This window comes from Chaetodon trifascialis, chromosome 7 (genome assembly GCF_039877785.1).
Source record: "Chaetodon trifascialis isolate fChaTrf1 chromosome 7, fChaTrf1.hap1, whole genome shotgun sequence".
Taxonomy (NCBI): Eukaryota; Metazoa; Chordata; class Actinopteri; order Chaetodontiformes; family Chaetodontidae; genus Chaetodon; species Chaetodon trifascialis.
Window position 1 is genome coordinate 15,340,266 of NC_092062.1, and position 18,960 is coordinate 15,359,225.

The following is an 18,960-nucleotide window of genomic DNA, read 5'->3' on the forward strand; positions in this document are numbered from 1 at the left end:
TCCTATGGCTCAGTAAAATAACTGCATAAATGTAAAAACAAATCATCAAGCTTGAGGGTGTGAACTGCTCCATTGACATGAACATTTCTGCTTATACCTCCATCAGGGCCCAAACAGAAGAAATAGGTAAGAACCCGCTTTATGCGCGTGAGATTTCAGATAGACAAATTCACTATTCAAAAATCCATACGTCGGAGTTTACTTAGGAAGGCACGTGTAAAACTGCACGTTAAATCCCACTGCAAAGATGGGGCAGGCTTTTCTTATGAAAAATACCATGCGCCACTCAACAAACCATAAAATGGTATGGCACGCCGCTTGCAGGAGACGAAAAATATTTCACACGTCACGTGATCACAGGGCATCGCATACAAAGTCAGTGTTGTCGAAAATAGATGTATGGTTATAAGCTGAAGTCAACAAAAGCTAACCGATTATTGATAACATTTTATTGCATTTAAGCCATTTTTTTCCCTAAACAAATTAATTTGTGCAGGAAGCAGAAACTGCACGCGAGTTCTCATCCCCTGAGCTTTTACTTTGAAACGAGTTCTGCGATTACACCGGAAGTGAAAAGTGCCATTTGAACGAGTCAGGCTGCAGCAGGAGGAGGATGTGAGGACAAAGATTGCACCTGAGCGAAAACAAACGCAGCTTGAACACGAGTGGCTGTCCAGTAAAATCAGTGTTTACCGTCTCCTAAATCTGTCAAACCAATGAAAACGCGATACTCACGGACTCTCATTTGCCGAATATTTTGTCTTAGCTCGCTATGTTTGGTAGACAACATGAGGGATCCAGCAGTGACGGTCTCGTAGCAGCGACAATGCTCCGGCCTGTCATAACCGGCTTGTTCACATTTTCCCCGTCACATCAGTGACCATGGATGTCAGAGCAGTTCTGGAGTTTGCCACAGTCACCAGGGGTCTGTCACTCTTTCTGCAGGTAAGCGTTTGGCAAGCTGGGATATTGATGAGAATTTGCTAATGTAGCTTCCCCAGTTTAAAGCGATAACGTGACGTTAGTCATTAACCTTTACTCCCCCTGATTTTGAAGTCACCTTGGCTATTATGTGTTTCTGTGTGGGATCTAATGAACGGTGCTCAGGGGAACACAGTGTTGGTGTGAAGTAGGTCACAGACAGAGTGACTGTACATCTGTGTGGTTTGTTTCTCTGAGCAGCAAAACTCCGTTCATGATGGCTGGATTGATTTTAATATTGTACAATATCTCTCCTCAGGCTGTCTTGAACGCTGCCATCCCTGACCATGATGCTGATGCGTTCAGGCCCCCGCGGACAGAGGAGCCTCTGTACTTGGACTCCTCAGTGGAGTGGCTGCTGGGGGGCCTCTCTCACTGGGATGCAGAGCATTTCCTCTTCATTGCTGAGAGGGGATACCTTTATGAGCACAACTTTGCTTTCTTCCCCCTCTACCCTGTTGTCCTCCGGGGCCTGGCAGAGACGCTGCTGTGGCCCCTGAGCAGCTGGCTGAGCGTGCGGGGGCGTTTGCTGCTGGCCGTAGCTCTGGGGAACAGTTCCCTCTTCCTGCTGAGTGTGGTCGCCTTGCATGCGCTTAGTAGAATCGTTCTTCAGGACAGACGTCTTGCTCTGCTCTCCACTCTGCTCTACTGCATCACACCTGCTAATGTTTTCATGACCGCCGGATACTCAGAGAGCCTGTTTGCTGCGCTCACGTTTGGCGGCCTGTTCCTCCTGGAGAAAGGATTCACCTTCCGAGCCTGCCTGGCCCTCAGCATAGCCACCGCAGCACGATCCAATGGACTTGTTAACATTGGGTTTCTGCTGTATCTTCCATCACTGCACGCCATCTCCCAGATTCGTGTGTATCGAACGACAACAAAAGGCCACAGTAAAGTCTTCCTCTATATTTGGGTCGTCATCCGTCTCCTGCTCACCTCCCTCTTGGGAACTGCAATTATTGCCCTTCCCTTCTGTGCGTTCCAGTACTATGGGTATAGGACGTTTTGCACACCATCTGTCTCCTTGGAACGGATCCCCCCTGCTCTTTTGTCGCTGGCTGAAAGGAAGGGCTACCGGGTTCCAGATGAAAACGGCCCGCCACCCCTCTGGTGCATGAGACCCCTCCCTCTGCTTTACTCTCATATCCAGGATGTGTATTGGGATGTGGGCTTCTTGCGCTACTTTGAGCTCAAGCAGATACCAAACTTTATTCTGGCTCTACCCATGGCTACCCTCGGCATAATGGCAGCTTATGCATATTTTCAAGCGAATCCAGAGCTGTGCCTGAGACTTGGACTTTGGGAGACAGGAGCAAATAAAGGACTCGACAAACCCACACCGGGACTTTTCAACCCCAGAGTGTTTGTGTATGTTGTGCACTCAACAGTCCTTCTGGTGTTTGGAACATTGTGCATGCATGTGCAGGTAAGGCAGTCATAATCTCCCTCTCGTGGAATGGTTAATGTGTCTGAGTGTGAGGAACAACTGTTAATTTCTGCCCATTCCCGTTTTCAATCTACATTTCTAGGTTCTGACCAGATTCATGGCCTCCTCATCTCCCGTGCCCTTCTGGATAAGTGCTCATCTGCTCCTCCTCAATGAACCGCTTCTTCATCGAAGGAAAACGTCAAACCCCAGCATACAGCTCCAGACACATTCCAGAAATGGATGCAAGCACACACCGCAAAACCCCATCATTGCTCTGCTGCCACACTTCACAGCCTGTTCTCCTACCACCCAGAGCATCCTGGGATACTTCCTCTCCTACTGGGTGTTGGGCCTCGCACTGCATTGTAACTTCTTGCCATGGACATGATTTAAAATGTTACTCAAGGGCTTCAAATGCAATATTGCTATGTAGAACTGGGCCATGTACCCTATTTTAAATTATATGAATCCACACGCGGGTGTGGATTCATATCACAATACAACATCAGTAGTCCATATTTTGTTATCCCAGTGAATGTTAAATTGTGAAAAGAATTGTATACTTGAATGCAACATTTCTGTCAAAAAAACCAACATAAGATTTTGTCGCCCAGTCCTACATAGAACTTTGTGAACATGATTACATTTTGATGCAGATTTATTAATGCAATAGTGAACTCATTTGATTTACACATCTCTGTTGAATATGTACAATATACCTGAAAGTTTACTGAGCATTGGTTGTAAATCTTGGGAAGACTGTGGTTGTACTTGAAAAAACAAATCTATTTTTATTTGTTGCTGAAGCATTGCATTTTATTTACTCCTTTTAATATTGCACTGCATGTTTGAAAGACTTGTTCCAGGTTATAGTTTGGGGTTCTTGGATGTGAATGAAAAAACTAAAGATTTTTTTGCTGTTAAAGGATCCTCAATTTCATTTTGTTGACATGTAAAGGTAATCCCTCTTGAGGCATTCATGTAAACCTGATCTGTTGTGTTTTGTTGTGAATAAATTCAAATTCAAACGCGGAGAAAATGTGTGCTGATTCCTTTCTCACATGAAATCCTTTCTCTCTTCCTCTTTACGCTGTGTGTAAACAGTTTTGTCTTCTTTCATGGTTTACTTACCAAACAGATCCTTTACTGCATCGTAACTGGCACAGACGTGTCAAATCTCAAGTTTCTCCTGACGCTTGCAGGAAGCTCTTTCAACACCATAAGAGGTTGCTGACACACACGGAACAATTTAGTGCTGGACTGCTGAACTCTTCCGAATTTTTCTTTAGAAATGTTTTATTGAAAAAGCCATGCTGAAATCACAAAAGAACAAAGTCTTTAAATGGACCCCTGCAGCATAACAAAGAAAAATGAATTGGATGTCAAGGTGCAATTCATTTAAGATCTTAACATTACACTTTGGGCTTGTGTAGAATCAGTATTTTGAATATGAACAGTTGTGTGCAAGAAGCTAAAGAATAAGCTAGAAAATACATTTAACAAAGGCCAATTAATCCGATGAACACCTCGAACCTTTCCAGAAAAACTCATGGCATTCCTAGCATAACAAGTTTGGAAGCAGTGTCATGCACACAGACATTGTAGTGAAATACCTCAAACAATCAGCTGTTAAAGATCACAGGCCAAGGAATCACTCAGTGACACTGTGTACATTGTGTCCCCTTAATTCCTAAGTCTCAACAGCTGATGGTTGGTAAAATGTCATGGTTAGTTAATGCACTGCAGAGTCAGTCCATGCAGAGAAATGTGCCATAGGCTCAGACTGTAGATCTCGCTTTATGTCAAACACTTGTGTTTAGGTGCAGTGGGTGTGATTAAGGATTTATTACCAAACTAAACATCACTGAAAGATATTGCAACGAACCATTGCAAAGAACATATAGTTACAGTGGTAAATGTCATAGAATCATCAATCATCACCAATCATCTCCTGCTGTTAGACCTAAACAAAGACTGAAAACGATTGACAGGCTGAGGAAAATAATACTAATACAAAATAATAATGATTATAATAATAGAGAAGTCAATGACGCCCTTGTGGTAATGATTTTCTCTATCACTGTCTTGCATCCCACACAGCATCCGCTTTGGCCGATCTAATTACTCCTTTTAAAACTGATGATGCAAAAGCAAAGCAAGTGTATCAGTATGTACAACCCAGTATGTGTCACATCTCCATGTAGCTCTGTTGGTGAAGAGCAACAGATCAGGGTATATTTTGACCTTATTTCGCGTTACGGCAATGAATCGTTATTTGTTCTATGCGGGCTTTAATTAAGCACTGTGGGAAAAAAACAGCACCCAGAGCTGCACATGCCGATCCTAACAGATACCGCTGTGCTTACCACTAATCTACAAATCATCTCCTCACACACCTGATGCGTTTGTGTGTGTATATACATCTGTGGCGACTCCTCTGTGGCTACGTCAGCATCCTCACAGTGACGTACTATGGCTGACGGCAGAAAAAAAAAAAAAAAAAAAAAAAAAAAAGAGGAAACGTGAAATGCCGCAAGAAGCCGGAGCCCGACTGTTTGTGATGAATTTTTGACAAAAGGCGAGTTAATATCACCAAATGAGTACTACTATTTATAAATGGCTTTAATTTAACTTCCAAAGATGGTAGTTAACCTTGAGTCAACCCGGGAACTGACTAAGCTCGTAAAACTCTGCTCCGGAGAAGAATGCCTTTGCTGCGCCGCTAGCTAGCTAACGTTAGCTTTCAGGATGGGCAACTGAACGCTCACCGAAGAAGCAGAAAATATCAATGTACAATGACTGAATCTTGAGAGTACTGTCTCTCGAAAACGCGGCGAGCAAAGAGAGCTTCGTGTGTGCCTTTAGCTACCTCTGAACCGAGTCTGTTTACACGATGAAGAACTGCGAATACCAGCAGATCGACCCGCGGGCGCTGTCGGTGACGCCGTCGTCCGCACAGAATCACACCGGGAAGAGAGCGCAGCGGCCGCGGAGGAAATGGGAAGTGTTCCCGGGGAAGAACAGGTTTTTCTGCGATGGACGGATCATGTTGGCCAGCCAGAGCGGCGTCCTTCCTCTGACACTGGGCCTTATTGTTGTCACGTGTGGCCTTTTCTTTGCATTCGAGTGAGTAATAAGAAATGTCCTTTGTGTTTTTTCCACTGAATCCTGAATGCAACATGAGAGGTTTCCGGTAACACGCACGTGGAAGTTGAAAATTACCTGTGCTTCATTTTTTGTGTTTTAAACGGTGTTTCGTGACAGTGTGCTAGGGATTAATTACGTTTTTTGAACCAGGACCGACTGAAACAAACTGCACTTTTCCCTTCACAGTTGCCCTTTCCTGGTGGAACATCTGACCGTCTTCATACCTGTGATTGGTGGGGTGCTTTTTGTGTTTGTGGTCATCTCCCTGCTGAGAACCAGCTTTACAGATCCAGGCATCTTACCCAGAGCCACCCCAGACGAAGCAGCAGACATAGAGAAGCAAATAGGTAAGGCACACCCTGCAATTGAGCACTTGCTGTGGGACAGATGGGGGAAAAGAGCTTTGGCATATGGGGGACCTCTGAGGGACATGTTTGTGGTTGAACTGCAGACCTAAGCAGCTTATTCTGTAGCGTGGTTGAAGAACACAAAGAGCACATGCATGTTTATTTGTGTTTATCCATTCCTTATCATATCATTTGAAAACTTCTTGGGTGTACAGTTTTGATCAAATGTGCAAGTCTGAGTCAGCCCTTGTACTCCTCTATTTTAAGATACCTCAGGATCCTCTACTTATCGCCCCCCTCCGCGAACCAAGGAGATCCTCATCAACCAGCAGGTGGTAAAGCTCAAATACTGCTTCACTTGTAAAACGTTCCGCCCTCCTCGGACCTCCCATTGCAGCCTGTGTGACAACTGTGTGGGTAAGGATTTGGCGGGAAGTTAAGCCACTGATCTGTGTCTTGAATGTACGGCGCTGAAATGTGACAATGCCAAATAATTCAGAGCATTTACTTTAGATTTAGGCTTGACACTAGTTGACTTAGTTGACTCACAGAGACAAGAATTAAACTGACATTGACACAAAATATATGACTGGCAGTATTGTGCTTTATGTGCAAGAAGGTAGGTTGCCATAAAGGGAGTGGTCTTTAAAGCAATAGGTCATCGTTTTGCAAGATGGAGCAAACTGGTCCTTGCAGGCTGAGACTGCCGTGTGTCTCTTTTACCAGCCTGAAAGGTCTGTTCTGTTAAAGGATAGGTTCACATTTTTTTCAAGTGTGTGTTTAAATGATACTCCCACATGCATATGTATATGAACAGTACATGATGTACTATTTGTACTTGCTGTAATTGTTACTCTGTACTGGCTGTTGAAAGATCCCTGCTTCCAGTGGAAGAGATGAAGGACAAAACCACAGACCTCCTTCAGTGCAAAGCTGTATTCCAGGGTTCAGCTGAAGCCAATGTGATCCTTCAGCAGTCTTTGTTAATCAAAGCTAACAAAATTACAGTATTTTGGTGCAAAATCCCCTCCTTGTTTACTTGCTGGCCTGTGGTGAGGACGTTGTAACACAAAGGGGGAATGTCAGACTAGAAGTCAGTGACTTTGGAAGAAACAAACTTAATTAGTCTAACTCAGACTCCTGAAGCTTCACATTAGCTTTAGCTAATTTTTCTAAATTGTTTTTGCACAGAATGAACTCTGTGAGTGGGTCCCCACATTACTTACATTTGAATCAGGTTAGGAAAGGATCTCTTTCTGGGCCTGTATGAACAGGAGGAATGATTATAACAGTGGATGATTGATCACTTGAAAAATTGTGAACCTGTCCTTCAGACGGAACAGGAAATGAAAATCAAATCACGACTGACTGTTTTTTAATAGTTAAATATACAACATGAGCTTATAAGTCTTACTATTTTCATACTTGACAACTACTATAAACGTCCCTCTAATGTCTGGCATGTATTCTGCTCTGTCACCTTCAGAACGGTTTGATCACCACTGTCCATGGGTGGGCAACTGCGTGGGCAAACGCAATTACCGCTTCTTCTACAGCTTCATCATCTCTCTGTCTTTTCTGACATCTTTCATATTTGGCTGTGTCATCACACACATTACCCTGCGTAAGTACTCCCACTTTGTATGAAGACACGGATGCTCTCAGCAGTTGGATGATGCTGCTGTCATGTTATCAAGAACGACTTTAAAATTCCTTCATTCCTGATTTGTCCTTTTTCTCGCCAGGTTCTCAAGCAGGTAAAAGCCTTGTTCAAGCCATTCAGGAGAGCCCTGCCAGATATCCTTTGTACATACCAAATTGTCACATAATCAACCTGTTTATGAGATGGATGAGATCTCTGCCACTGTTTTGTGCCAAGAAGTAACAAGTTACACTGTTGACAAGTCATTTCCTGCTGCTTCTCAGCCTAAGCCTACGCTTAATAGGATCAGAGAGTTAGCATCCAGCAAAGCAGTGCTTTTAAGCAGATGGCTTTCCAGTCGAAGGTTTGCTGCCTCATGTCTCATGAGATGATGTCAGTGACTGAACAAATATAGAATGCATGACAACAGAGTGGTTTGTTATTCACAGACAGGGTGTGGGCTAATTTTCTCATGGTACGCATGATATGCATGACGCTATTTCATCTTTTTGGAGACTGAGCGTGCGTTGTTCTGAATCCAGGAAGAATACGTGGATTGTTCATTCCTTACTAGTTATCTTCATCGAGCAGATGGTCTGATTAGATTTTTTTAAACTTATTAGCATAATTTTTTATCTTAAAACTTCAGTGAATGAATGAATTTTCTGTGAGCATTGGGCTTTGAATCACAGTGATGCATTACTTATCTCAAGCAAGTTGAAACAAATGTGACTTACTGCCTGGAAGGCAGCAAAACAAGATGAATGGTAGTAACAGTATGATGGTGGGGTGACCTTTTTGTTTACATCTGGATATTTTTATTACATAGACACATGCTTATCAGATTTTAATCATTTGCTCTAATTGTGGTCTGTTTTGATCAGTCATTGGTAATTGTGATATTATCGTTCCTTGACTCTTCCTTGTGCACTGTGGTGGAGTTGGTGATTTGTTTCTTCTCCATCTGGTCTATTCTGGGCCTCTCAGGCTTCCATACATACTTAGTTGCCTCCAACCTCACAACAAATGAAGACGTAAGTTCTTTGCCTTTCCCTTTTATATGATTATTAAAATAGACTTTGTCCACAAAGTGAGCTTACTTTATTCATTCACTGTGCAGATAAAGGGCTCCTGGTCAAGTAAAAGGGCTGCAGAGGAGTCTGGGAACCCGTACAGTTACAACAGTATTATAACCAACTGCTGTGTGACATTATGTGGCCCCATGCCCCCAAGGTGAGTACAGATGTCCCCATCCCATATAAGTCGAGACACACACACATTCCTTTAATCTCCTGTAAAGTTTGCCCTGTGCCTCAGTCATCAGGGTCTCAAAACAATTCCTTATGTTCAGTATCTGTGAAAATGCCTCATGAATATGTCCTTGATCATAGCTTCAGTTACCCTATGTGTATAGTCCATGTTTGCTTGTAACACAGTCCTCTGTTCTGATCTCCAGTCTGATTGACAGAAGAGGTTTCCTGCCTCTCGATGAGGCGATCCCTGCCGCCTCTGCCTCGGAGATAGAGCTGCCTCCGTTCGTGGCCAAGAACGACGCGCACATGGTAGGATGAAACAGCTTGTGGTCCCTCCCAAGTCCAGACTGTCCCTTACTTCCTGTGTTGTTGTTAGGCTGCCCCCCCCCCCCCCCGCCCCCCCCATGTGCCTTCTCCACTCTGTGTGTCCAGTCCTTCATCCTCCAGACTTCCCTCAAGTAGAGTTGCAAGCATGCAGTACTTTGAATCCGTGTCCAGTTATGAAAGTCGTACATTTTATTTGTAATGTTTACGACACCAGAAAGCAGAGCATGGTTTTTTAATAAGGAACAGTCAGTTCGGGAGTCTCTGACTGGAACAACATTACTAGTGCTCAAATTATGATGGCTTGGAACTAACACACAATATAAAGCCAGATGTCCACACAGCATTCGACAGACGTGTCTTCTGAAGAGGTTGTTTATCACCATGCTGCACGCTGTAATAATACTGCTGTGTCATTTGTTCTTTGAGCTTTAGAGCAAAACATCTTGGAAACCACCTGTAAAACTGCTTGGCATCATTGAGCAGTTAAAATGCAAGAAAGTGGGCAGAGAGTTTTTAGAGTTTCTACGGTCAGATATTTAACCATTTGTTAAGGTCATTGCTGAGTTACCCTGTCATTACTCTGACTGCTGCAGGTATACGATGCTCATTTGTCGCTGTTGGGCAGTGAACACGTTAATTGTTAATTGCACGTTGATATTTGACTTGTATTTATGTTTGCTCACATTTTTTAAAAATGCAACTTGTTGCTGTGTCTACCTCTTTGTTACTGTAAGACTGGGTTTGCTTGTGTGGTGTGGTGAAGGTGTATTCACACACAGGACGTAATTACTGATTTTTAGTTGGTAATGGTAATCGATCATATTTTGTATGTGATTTATCAGCACTTTATCACAGTTCATTGTCACATGCCTTGAATACATTTGTCACTCAATATGATCTGCATATCAAATGTCTTGTGTATATTATCAGCTATATTGCTTTATTTTATTAAATCTACTTTTTACACATTTTATTTCCCTAAAAAAATGTTCTTTTATGCCTTAAATAAATGTTATTTTTGTATTTGGGAATTTTTGTCTTTGCTTTGAGTTTTCATTTTTTGTGCAAACGTAAAGGTGTTTTTGGAAAAGTTTTGTTGACTGAGGTTATTCTTTTTACTTCAGTAGGTTTAAGTTAGTGAACAGATGGATTTATTTGCTTCCTATGCCTGTAACTTCATTGCTAGATGAACGCTCTGACACTCAGTGTTGTACTGTATCCATTCCACCCTGCCAGGAGGAGAACTGTCAGGATTTTGCTTTGTCCTGCACAGCCTGAAGGGCACAGCTGCATGTAGACGGGTCGATGGTAAGAGTAGGGTTGAATGTTAAACCAATCACAACATCTCTTCACCTGCCATTCATCGTGTCGTTTTTTCATAACATAGTTTAGGTTTGGAATCACTGACATCTTAACAGCTATCTTCTTTTCTAAGCTATTTTATGATTTTTTTGCTTCAACCCAAACACAGCTGGGGCAGATCTTGTGATTGGTGTGCAGTGCTGGTGTGGATGGGTGCGCTGCCTTACTTGTGAATGTGCATGCTTCACTTTCATTCATTATCCTGACATTAACATTTGCTCACATGCTCCGTACGGGATTGAACTCGTGTTTGAAGGCTGACGCTCTTACTCTGCAGTTAGATGAGATTTTTGTCATGCGTTTGGGCAATCATTGTGCATGCATGGTGATGTAAGCAAATACAAGTCTGCATAAGCTGTATCTCCCTTTCTCCTTTCACCAGAGGCAGGAAGAAACGGAAAGAAGCAGCTTCTCCACACACATTTGTCTCTACTGCATTGTCTGCATCTAACTCACTTCTTCCATGCTTCTCCATTTGAATCTTTTGACAGCGCGGTCATCAGTGATGTCATTGCTTTCACCTGCTTGAGTTCTAAACTAATTGTTTTTATCAAATTTGCAGAACTTTTGATAAACGTTTGTCCTGTTTTTACTGTTCAGCCTTTCATAACTCGAAATGATGATGTGGCTCATCTTCCCCTTTTTCTTGATTCTCTATCCTCCTCCTGACGCAGTGCACTCAGAGCACCAAGGACATGCTGGAGAGGGTGGTCCACTCCTTCGACTCTCACGGCCTGTGCCCCCCTGGCACCCCAAAGACCACCCCTCTGAGCCTGGAGGTTCCCAGCACGGCAGCATCTTCACCAGAACCTTCAACCTCTGCTGGCTGCTCACGACAGCAGTCCCGCCAGCCCGTGGCCACCCCTTGCCCCCCGTTCAGCAGAAGCAGCAAGAGGGACTCGCTGCACTCCATCAACCCAGCCTTCCGTCTGGCTTCTCCCTCCCCGTCGCTGAGCCGCACCACCTTGATTCTGGGCGATGCACCCGACATCAGCTTTATTCCGCTACACTGAGTAGCTGTAGGAGAGCAGAAGCAGTCACAGTGCACTCAATGCTACTCTGTATCTCTGGCAATGCTTCTGGCTACAAAGACATTTTTACTTAGTGGTGGTCATGCTGTGTGTTGCTATCTGGTATCTCAAGATGTCACTCTGATGAGTTGATCAAACCTGGAGGTTTTTTTTATGTTCTGTGAGTTTTATCAGCAATGTCCTACTATATACTGCTCTATGTGTCCTTCAGGATGGAGGTAAATCTTAGTAATACTTGGAAGCACAATATAGAGATATTTTTTTAACACCTTTTTATGAAGACACCCTGAACATGCCTCCACACCTTCCACACAACCTCAAGCCATACATCACAGCTGCAGTGTTTAAATTCTTGCTAATATCTTATGCAAACAGGTCTTTAAATCTGGGAAAACAGAAGTTTAGATTGGCTGAACTGCCGTGCTTTGGATAGCAAGCCGTTTCAGGATTATGAACTCAAGTTAGCCTTACGTCGTGTCCCGTCATTTCCTTTCATCCAGTATCTACATCTTCCCAGTGTCATCAGGTGGATCCAGCTTTACAGTATTCAGACGAGTGAGCAATCCTAACTCAGAGAGGGAGGGCAAGGTGCAGTTTGTATTTTATTTTTAATGTATGCATATCAAAGTTTTTGCTGTAATCGATTCATGTCTTGTACATCAGGTGCTTTTTAGGCTACATAGGTTTTTGTGAAGTGTGTCACTTTAGGAGACTATCATTGAAAGAGGACACTTAACCGGTGAAACTGAGTGAATTTGTGCAGATATTTTTCATGTATGTCTTGATACTAACTACATATTTTTTTAATGTTGCTTTTTCTAATTTGATGGATGTCAAAACCAAGTATTTCATTTAAAATCACATTTGCTGCTGACTGCCCAGGCTTGGATGGCAGTATTTATCACGGACACACTGTTTCCTGTTAATGTGACAAGAATGCTTTCAGTGTGAGTGAGCATCTGTTTTTTCAAACGTACGTTGCCGTCATGAGTGTGTTGGTGGTTATAGCACAGGTTAAACGTACGGATTTTGTCATGCGGGGTAATGTTTTGGAGATGTTGCTAGGCGAGCTGTCATTTTCATGGCTGTGACCTTTTCCTGTTCTGGCAGCATGAAACTTAACCCTCTATCTGTTACAGTGGAGTAAAATTTCTTGAGAGTAAATGACAAGAGTTAGTTTGTGCCACTAGGGGGCAGAATGTGAATAAGGATTGCAGCCCAGGCAGAGCAACATGAAATCCATTTTAAAGAAAGGCCTTTTGATGTTTTATTTATTTATTTTCTTTGCAGCTGAGTGTTGAAGCTGTACATAGGTTGTGAGTTTTGAAGAACCACTTTGCCATAGTCAGTGGGTTGTTCATTAATCAGTCTGCATCTTGACCTGTAGGTTGTGTACACAATTACGAGCAGTGCTTGTATGAACAAACTTGTTTGTTTGTATTTTGTAGGATGTAACAGTGGAACTGTAACATTTGGTGAATAAAAAAAATTTTGTTCATTCAGGCTTGTTTGGGCTTTGATTTTCCTATCTAGTTTTAATTTCTGCATTGAAAAATATGTAGATTAACCATGCAAAGGCTTTCCAATTGAACAGCAAAACATTGTATTCACTTTATTTAAAGTTCACCAAGCAGACCGGTCAAACTGTAATATAGTGCACACAGTAAATCAGTGATCTCTGAGCTCATCCACTCTGACAGCTCCTCGAAAAACAATGAAGAGATGCCTGTTGACCACATGTGTTCAGACAAGGAAAGATCCAGAACTCTGTGTGTGTGTGTGTGTGTGTGTGTGTGTGTGTGTGTGTGTGTGTGTGTGTGTGTGTGTGTGCGTGCGTGCGTGCGTGTGTGTGCGTGTGCGTCTGTGTGTGTGTGTGTGTGTGTGTGTGTGTGTGTGTGTGTGTGTGTGTGTGTGTGTGGAGCAGGGGCATGCCCTTAATTCACACCTTTCTTTCATCCAGAGACTGGATCGCTGTAATGTTTTGCGCTCTGGGCTACTGCGTGCTGGTATGAAGAGTCTTTGAATGGTTCAGACCCCATGACACCAGTTTTAGCTTCATGTCATTGGCTTGCTATCCATGTTTTTAAGGTGCTTCTGATGGCTTCTAAAACTGTAAGTGGTCTCGCTGCTTCTTATCTGATCTCATTATTCTTTACGTCTCATTTCGTGTTCTCTGCTCTCAGAAAACTGGGCTGCTGCAGTTCTCTGAAATAACCTCCCTGTTGATATCAGACTGTTGAAAACTTTCTCTCCTTTCAATCTAACTCATTCTTTGCTACCTTGGGCCTTGTCCCCGTTAGTATTTATGTATTTATGGCCCATGCTTATGCTGCCCACTGCTTCTGTCCTACCGTCTGTTGTTTTGTCTCTGTTTCCCACAAACTACCAAACTGTGTGTGTCTCTCTCTTCTCCCTTTCTCTTGTTTACTCCTCCTTGCTTTTCACTCAGACTCCTCTCTGCTGGACCATCAAGCATCTGGGAACCACTCTTTGCTGGCTGTCGGTGTCTCATCCAGACCTTTGGATCTGGATCATTGTCCCCCAGGACATTCAGCCTCTCCTCTCCTTCTCCCTCTCTTCTCCCTTGTCTGAATGCTATCCTGTCTCTCTCTCTCTCTCTCTCTCTCGCTCTCGCTCTCGCTCTGTCTGTGTCTGTCTGTCTGTGTGAATGCTTCTGTGTTCTGTGCCCTGTCCTTCCTCCAGGTCTCCGTGGTTGAGGGGTGGTCTTTTGGCTCAGGTCCTACCTCTCAGGTGGCACCTGAAGCTGCTCAGTATCCTCCTGGACCCATCCTCCTCACTTCTGTGGTACAATAAGTGAGGAGGATGGGTCATAATGTCATAAGATCTGCTGTATCTTCTCTCCAGCTGCCCAGAGATGCATTCCCACCTAATAAGATGAACTCTTCTGGACTGCGGTTCAGACATTTTTTCCTCCTTGTAAATAGTCCACGGAGTAGATTATCATCTTTCACTGTGTGGTAAATTGTTTCCTTGGCATTGCTGATGACATGATGGATATTCTGTGCCCACGGCTCCTTTTTAAGCAGCCGTTTTCGCCTGTAATTATTGAAATTGAAAACTGGAGAAAAATAGCCTGAAGGCCAGTGATCACAACGGATGGACCGTGGCAGCTGAGGTTGGAGTCTGACTGCGCTCAGCTGTCAGCACTGTGTGCAGGAAAGTGAGAACGTTGCTTTAAGGTCCTCTGAAATCTTTTTTTTTTTCTTTTTTTTGACGGGGTGTCCACATGCGGCAGCTGGTGTCTCCTGTATGCTGATGTTATTCGCCCGTCAATGAGGGACCTTTGAATGTAAAACTGCAGGCTTTTCAGTATACTTTTTTCAATTGAAGAGCTCATAATACAATTTTTACTGTTTTTAGAAGGGTTCATGTGAAAAAAAGCAGGAAATCTGAGAAGAAAAAGATGTTTGAAGATAAACTTACGCTAAAACTCTGGCAAGATTCACACAAAGGATATCATGGTTACAAGGTACAGACCTTGCACAACACAGCAGCATATTTGATAATGTCTTAATGGATTTAATAGGATTTTGGTGTATCTGTTGCCTCAATTGACTTCAAAAAGCCAAAGCATCACTGGCTCAGCAGCTGTGTGTGTGATGGAGGCCTGCGGTTGCATTCGACCGCAGCCCTCCATCACCAAGAAGGCTTTTTTTGCAGAAGGAGAGAAATGTGAAGACGAGCTTCATTTAGCAACAGCAGTTAAGGTACATGGTTGTCGGTGTGTAGTGAGTTTATTTGCCAGCAGTGTTGACGTGGATTATTTGACTCCTCGATGGCTGCAGGTGATTATTCGCTCGCTGGAGTGTGTCCTGCTCTTTAACCCCAACTGGCGTGGCACAGACACGGAGAAGGCCACCCAGTCAGCGGGGGGAAGTGGCCTGCTTTACTGCCAGATTTAAGAATAAGAGGATGTATTTTAATCACAAAGGTGACGTTATAGAAGGGATTAGACTCAGCCTGGACAAAAGTTCATTATCTAATGTGGCATTTTTACTTGGTTGACTCCTTCTCTTTTCTTGAAACGAAATGAGCGGCACGCAGTGAGAGATCAGCTGGGAAAGCCATCCGTTTCACTTAAAACCAATATATTCCAGCTCCTCAAAGAAGTAACCCGCCACCAATTTACCTCCGGCCGTCGTCCACGCTGTGATTCATCGGGCTTGTTCCTCTTCAGCGAGCCACGTTTGGCCCCTGTTGTCATGTGTGCAGCCGTGTGTCACACTCTCACAAGCCTTCTCCTCATCACTCGCTGGTCTGACCAGAGCAGAAGTGACGCACCTCTGTGCACCGAACAGGTGACTCACGGTCAGGGCTGCAGTCAACATCAGCGCTGCCGTGATTCTTGAGAGCTGCAAAGTGTGTCTCTGTGCTGGGCAGTGAAGCTGGATATAATTAACCCTGTGCTGAGCAGAGCTGTCCGGCTGCCAGCAGGCCAGGTTTGTCGCCCTGTCACTGGAACATGAAACAACTGAATCCTGTGGCTTGCACATGGTGAATTGTAATACAACCAAATGGCCTGTTATTCTTGCATACTGCTGCAAAATTTCCACAACAAAATGCTTCTTACTGTACCTGACGCTAAATGGAAGATTTGTTCATAGAATATCCATGCCGATGTGAAGCGCCTGTGTGTGTGTGTGTGTGTGTGTGTGTGTGTGTGTGTGTGTGTGTGTGTGTGTGTGTGTGTGTGGAGTTTGGTCAGTACTTAAACTGTATGTTTGTGTTCTGCTTTTCCGAGGATGTTTCTGGGTGTAACACGGGTATGTTTGATTATCTCTGTGTTTGGACATGGTGGACTGTGCAAGCGCATGTGTGAACAAGTATAAGACCCTGAAAGCTTTTTAGGACATAAAGCCTGCGGTAGATCAGTACAGTGTTATTCAGTAGTGGTGTGTGTATTAGATTTGTTGACCGATCCAACTTGTAGAAAGATTAGAGAAGAGCCAGTGCAGGGTGATAGATCACTGATGGTCAGTGAGGTATATCATTGTGTAATTACTGCACTTTGCTGCAACTGTGTCTAAGCAACGATCGCTGTTGTTATACATAAGTTTGTCTTGATTTGTAGATCTCGATTATGACCTCTTATTCTCATATAATCACAAAAACAAGTTCCACTTATCCAAGATACCTTATCTGATAAACTGCAACATTTCCAATTTGTAGTGTTTTCTCAGTGCAGATTAGATAAGTGAATAACTAAGAAGACGTGACATATGCTCGATTTTTTGCGGTGGAAAAATGTCAGCTGTGTGAGGTGAAGTGGAAAGTGCTCCCCATGGAAACCTGAATATGTGCCACAGAGCTGGATTAGTGCACCGGGCTGTCACAGGGTCAGACCTTATCACAGGAACGATTATCACACAGACTCTTTGATACGACCTCGATCAAACTCAATAAATTTTTGCTTGCTGACAAGTCATTGTGATAATGCGGCTCAACTCCTGACAGGCAAGCTGTTGTTTTAAGCAAGAGCGTTTTGAGCTCGGACAGATTTAGAAAATGAATATGTCCACACTTGACTCCCTCCGTGCAACGTGAAATAAAGATTAGCTGACTTCTGACTTGACATTTTCAATGAGAGGTGAAGCCTCCCGTGCCTGTTTCATTTTTAAAAGAAACAAATAAATCTGCTAATTCTACATTCATTTTGATATATTTGAGTGTTTTATACTGCAGTTTATCTTCACAGACTAATTCACTGTAGCTGCTTTGACAGCAGATAATTACAATATTTGTTTTTTGCTTTAGTCAGTGGTAGAAAGTAACTAAAGTCACTGACTTAAGTACTGTACCTAGTCAGGTATTTGTATTTTACTTGAGTATTTCTTTATTTTATGCTATTAGCTACTTCTACTTCACTACATTTCAGAGGGAAATACTGCACTTTTGACTTTTTACATTCACCTGCCAGCTGTAGGTATGAGTTAATGTGCAGATGATGATTTGAGGAACCTATAATGAACACATAAGATCCATTTCATTGTTATACAGTACAGTATATCAGACCACCCAAAACTCTATAAAAGCGGTACGATTAGCTCTACTGCAGTCAGTCAAGATTAAGGTAAATCTCCCATAAGAGAATATAATCTTGGATTAAAGGGTTCAGCCGTTCACTCTGTTTAAAACTACATCTTAAAGCATACACACCTTTGTACACAATTACAAGCAAACAAACATGTCTCACTTTACATGCTTACAAGCAGAAACACACACACATGCACGCACACACGCACACACAAACTGCAGTTATCTGACTACCTCCCTTCCCTTCTATCTTCCACTTGTAATAGAGTATTTTTCCAGTGTAATACAGGTACTTTTAATGCAGCAGATGATCTGAATATGTCTTCCACCACTGGCTTTAACAGTATCAGGCATTATATGAGTGTATGGAGCCATAAAACGTAAGAATGTGGTTATGTAGAGATTATGTTATGCAATAATCACTGAAGGCCACTGAACTTCAGGCACTTTGTCATGACCAAAGTTTATGTAGCAAGCACAATAAAATGAGAGGGAAGAATAGGTTGAACAAGGTGACTGACAGATAGATAGTGTCTGCTGAGTCACTGAAAGGGCATGACCAGGCATATTCCCAACATGTCTGACTTCTAGCAAAGGCCATGATCCGGCTTCAAATACTCTGTATCACTGTCATGTTTGCTTCAAAGTTATGTACAGAGGAGAAAGGTAGCAAAAACACAGAGAGACAGAGAGCACTGTAGTAAAACACAGGCCACAAGGTTTTTAATTGTACAGTAAAATGTTTGACTGTCGAGTAAATGTCAAGCGGTTCGTTGAGCCCTGCTTGCTGCTAGTAACTCTACAGTATGCAACTCAGAGCAGCTTTAGGCCATGTGTGCGACATGCCTGCCTCCTGCCTGCTTTCAGTTACAGCACTGCATAAATCTGCAACCCTTCACCAGAAAAACTCGCATGAATCTTTCAAACTATGGAAAACGAGCCAGGTTTGTTTTTGTTCAAAATCTCGTTTTGTTATCAACGTTCGCAAACACCTGTCACGAATATGCAAACGTCTGGAAATTACTGATCGTAAATGTATTAATCTAATAAGCGCACTTTGTTCTTATGGTACCATAAAGGCTTTTGTGGCTCTTGGAACATGTAGCTGGCTCTGTCTGACCAGAGGCATGATGGGATACACTTTTGCCTGATCGCATAATCCATGCGGGAGGAGGATTTCAGATATCTGGATTGTGATCTGAGAATTGTGCCACTAACATATTTTTTATTAGTTAGCTCATTTGGAAAAAGCTTTTAACTCGACTGAGAGGTTGGATAAAACCGGCTCTGCTGCCTGCAGAGGTCGAGCACTATCAGTTACATGAGTCAAGCTGCGCTGGTATGATCATGACCTTAACAGACGTGGTCTCTTAAGGTCCTGCTGCAT

At 43.1% G+C, this 18,960-nt stretch overlaps 2 protein-coding genes across 3 annotated transcripts; both read left to right on the forward strand.

The window, feature by feature from the left end:
- Window positions 1–585: 585 nt before the first annotated feature.
- On the forward strand, window positions 586–3,445 carry pigv (phosphatidylinositol glycan anchor biosynthesis, class V). Its single transcript, XM_070966308.1, has 3 exons — window positions 586–945; window positions 1,241–2,407; window positions 2,511–3,445. The coding sequence occupies exons 1-3, from the start codon at window positions 883–885 to the stop codon at window positions 2,796–2,798; spliced, it is 1,518 nt and encodes a 505-aa protein (XP_070822409.1). The 5' UTR covers window positions 586–882; the 3' UTR covers window positions 2,799–3,445.
- A 1,426-nt stretch (window positions 3,446–4,871) lies between these two features.
- zdhhc18a (zinc finger DHHC-type palmitoyltransferase 18a) lies at window positions 4,872–13,023 on the forward strand. Of its 2 annotated transcripts, XM_070966310.1 has the most exons (10): window positions 4,872–5,536; window positions 5,744–5,904; window positions 6,172–6,321; window positions 7,391–7,528; window positions 7,650–7,701; window positions 8,478–8,580; window positions 8,667–8,779; window positions 9,003–9,108; window positions 10,363–10,434; window positions 11,163–13,023. In XM_070966310.1, exons 1-9 carry the CDS (start codon window positions 5,304–5,306, stop codon window positions 10,402–10,404), a joined length of 1,098 nt encoding a protein of 365 aa, XP_070822411.1. In that variant the 5' UTR covers window positions 4,872–5,303; the 3' UTR covers window positions 10,405–10,434; window positions 11,163–13,023. The 2 variants fall into 2 exon arrangements, with proteins under 2 accessions (XP_070822411.1, XP_070822410.1); XM_070966309.1 differs by lacking the exon at window positions 10,363–10,434 and having other exon boundaries at window positions 5,168–5,536; window positions 11,163–13,014.
- The last annotated feature ends 5,937 nt before the right edge of the window (window positions 13,024–18,960 follow it).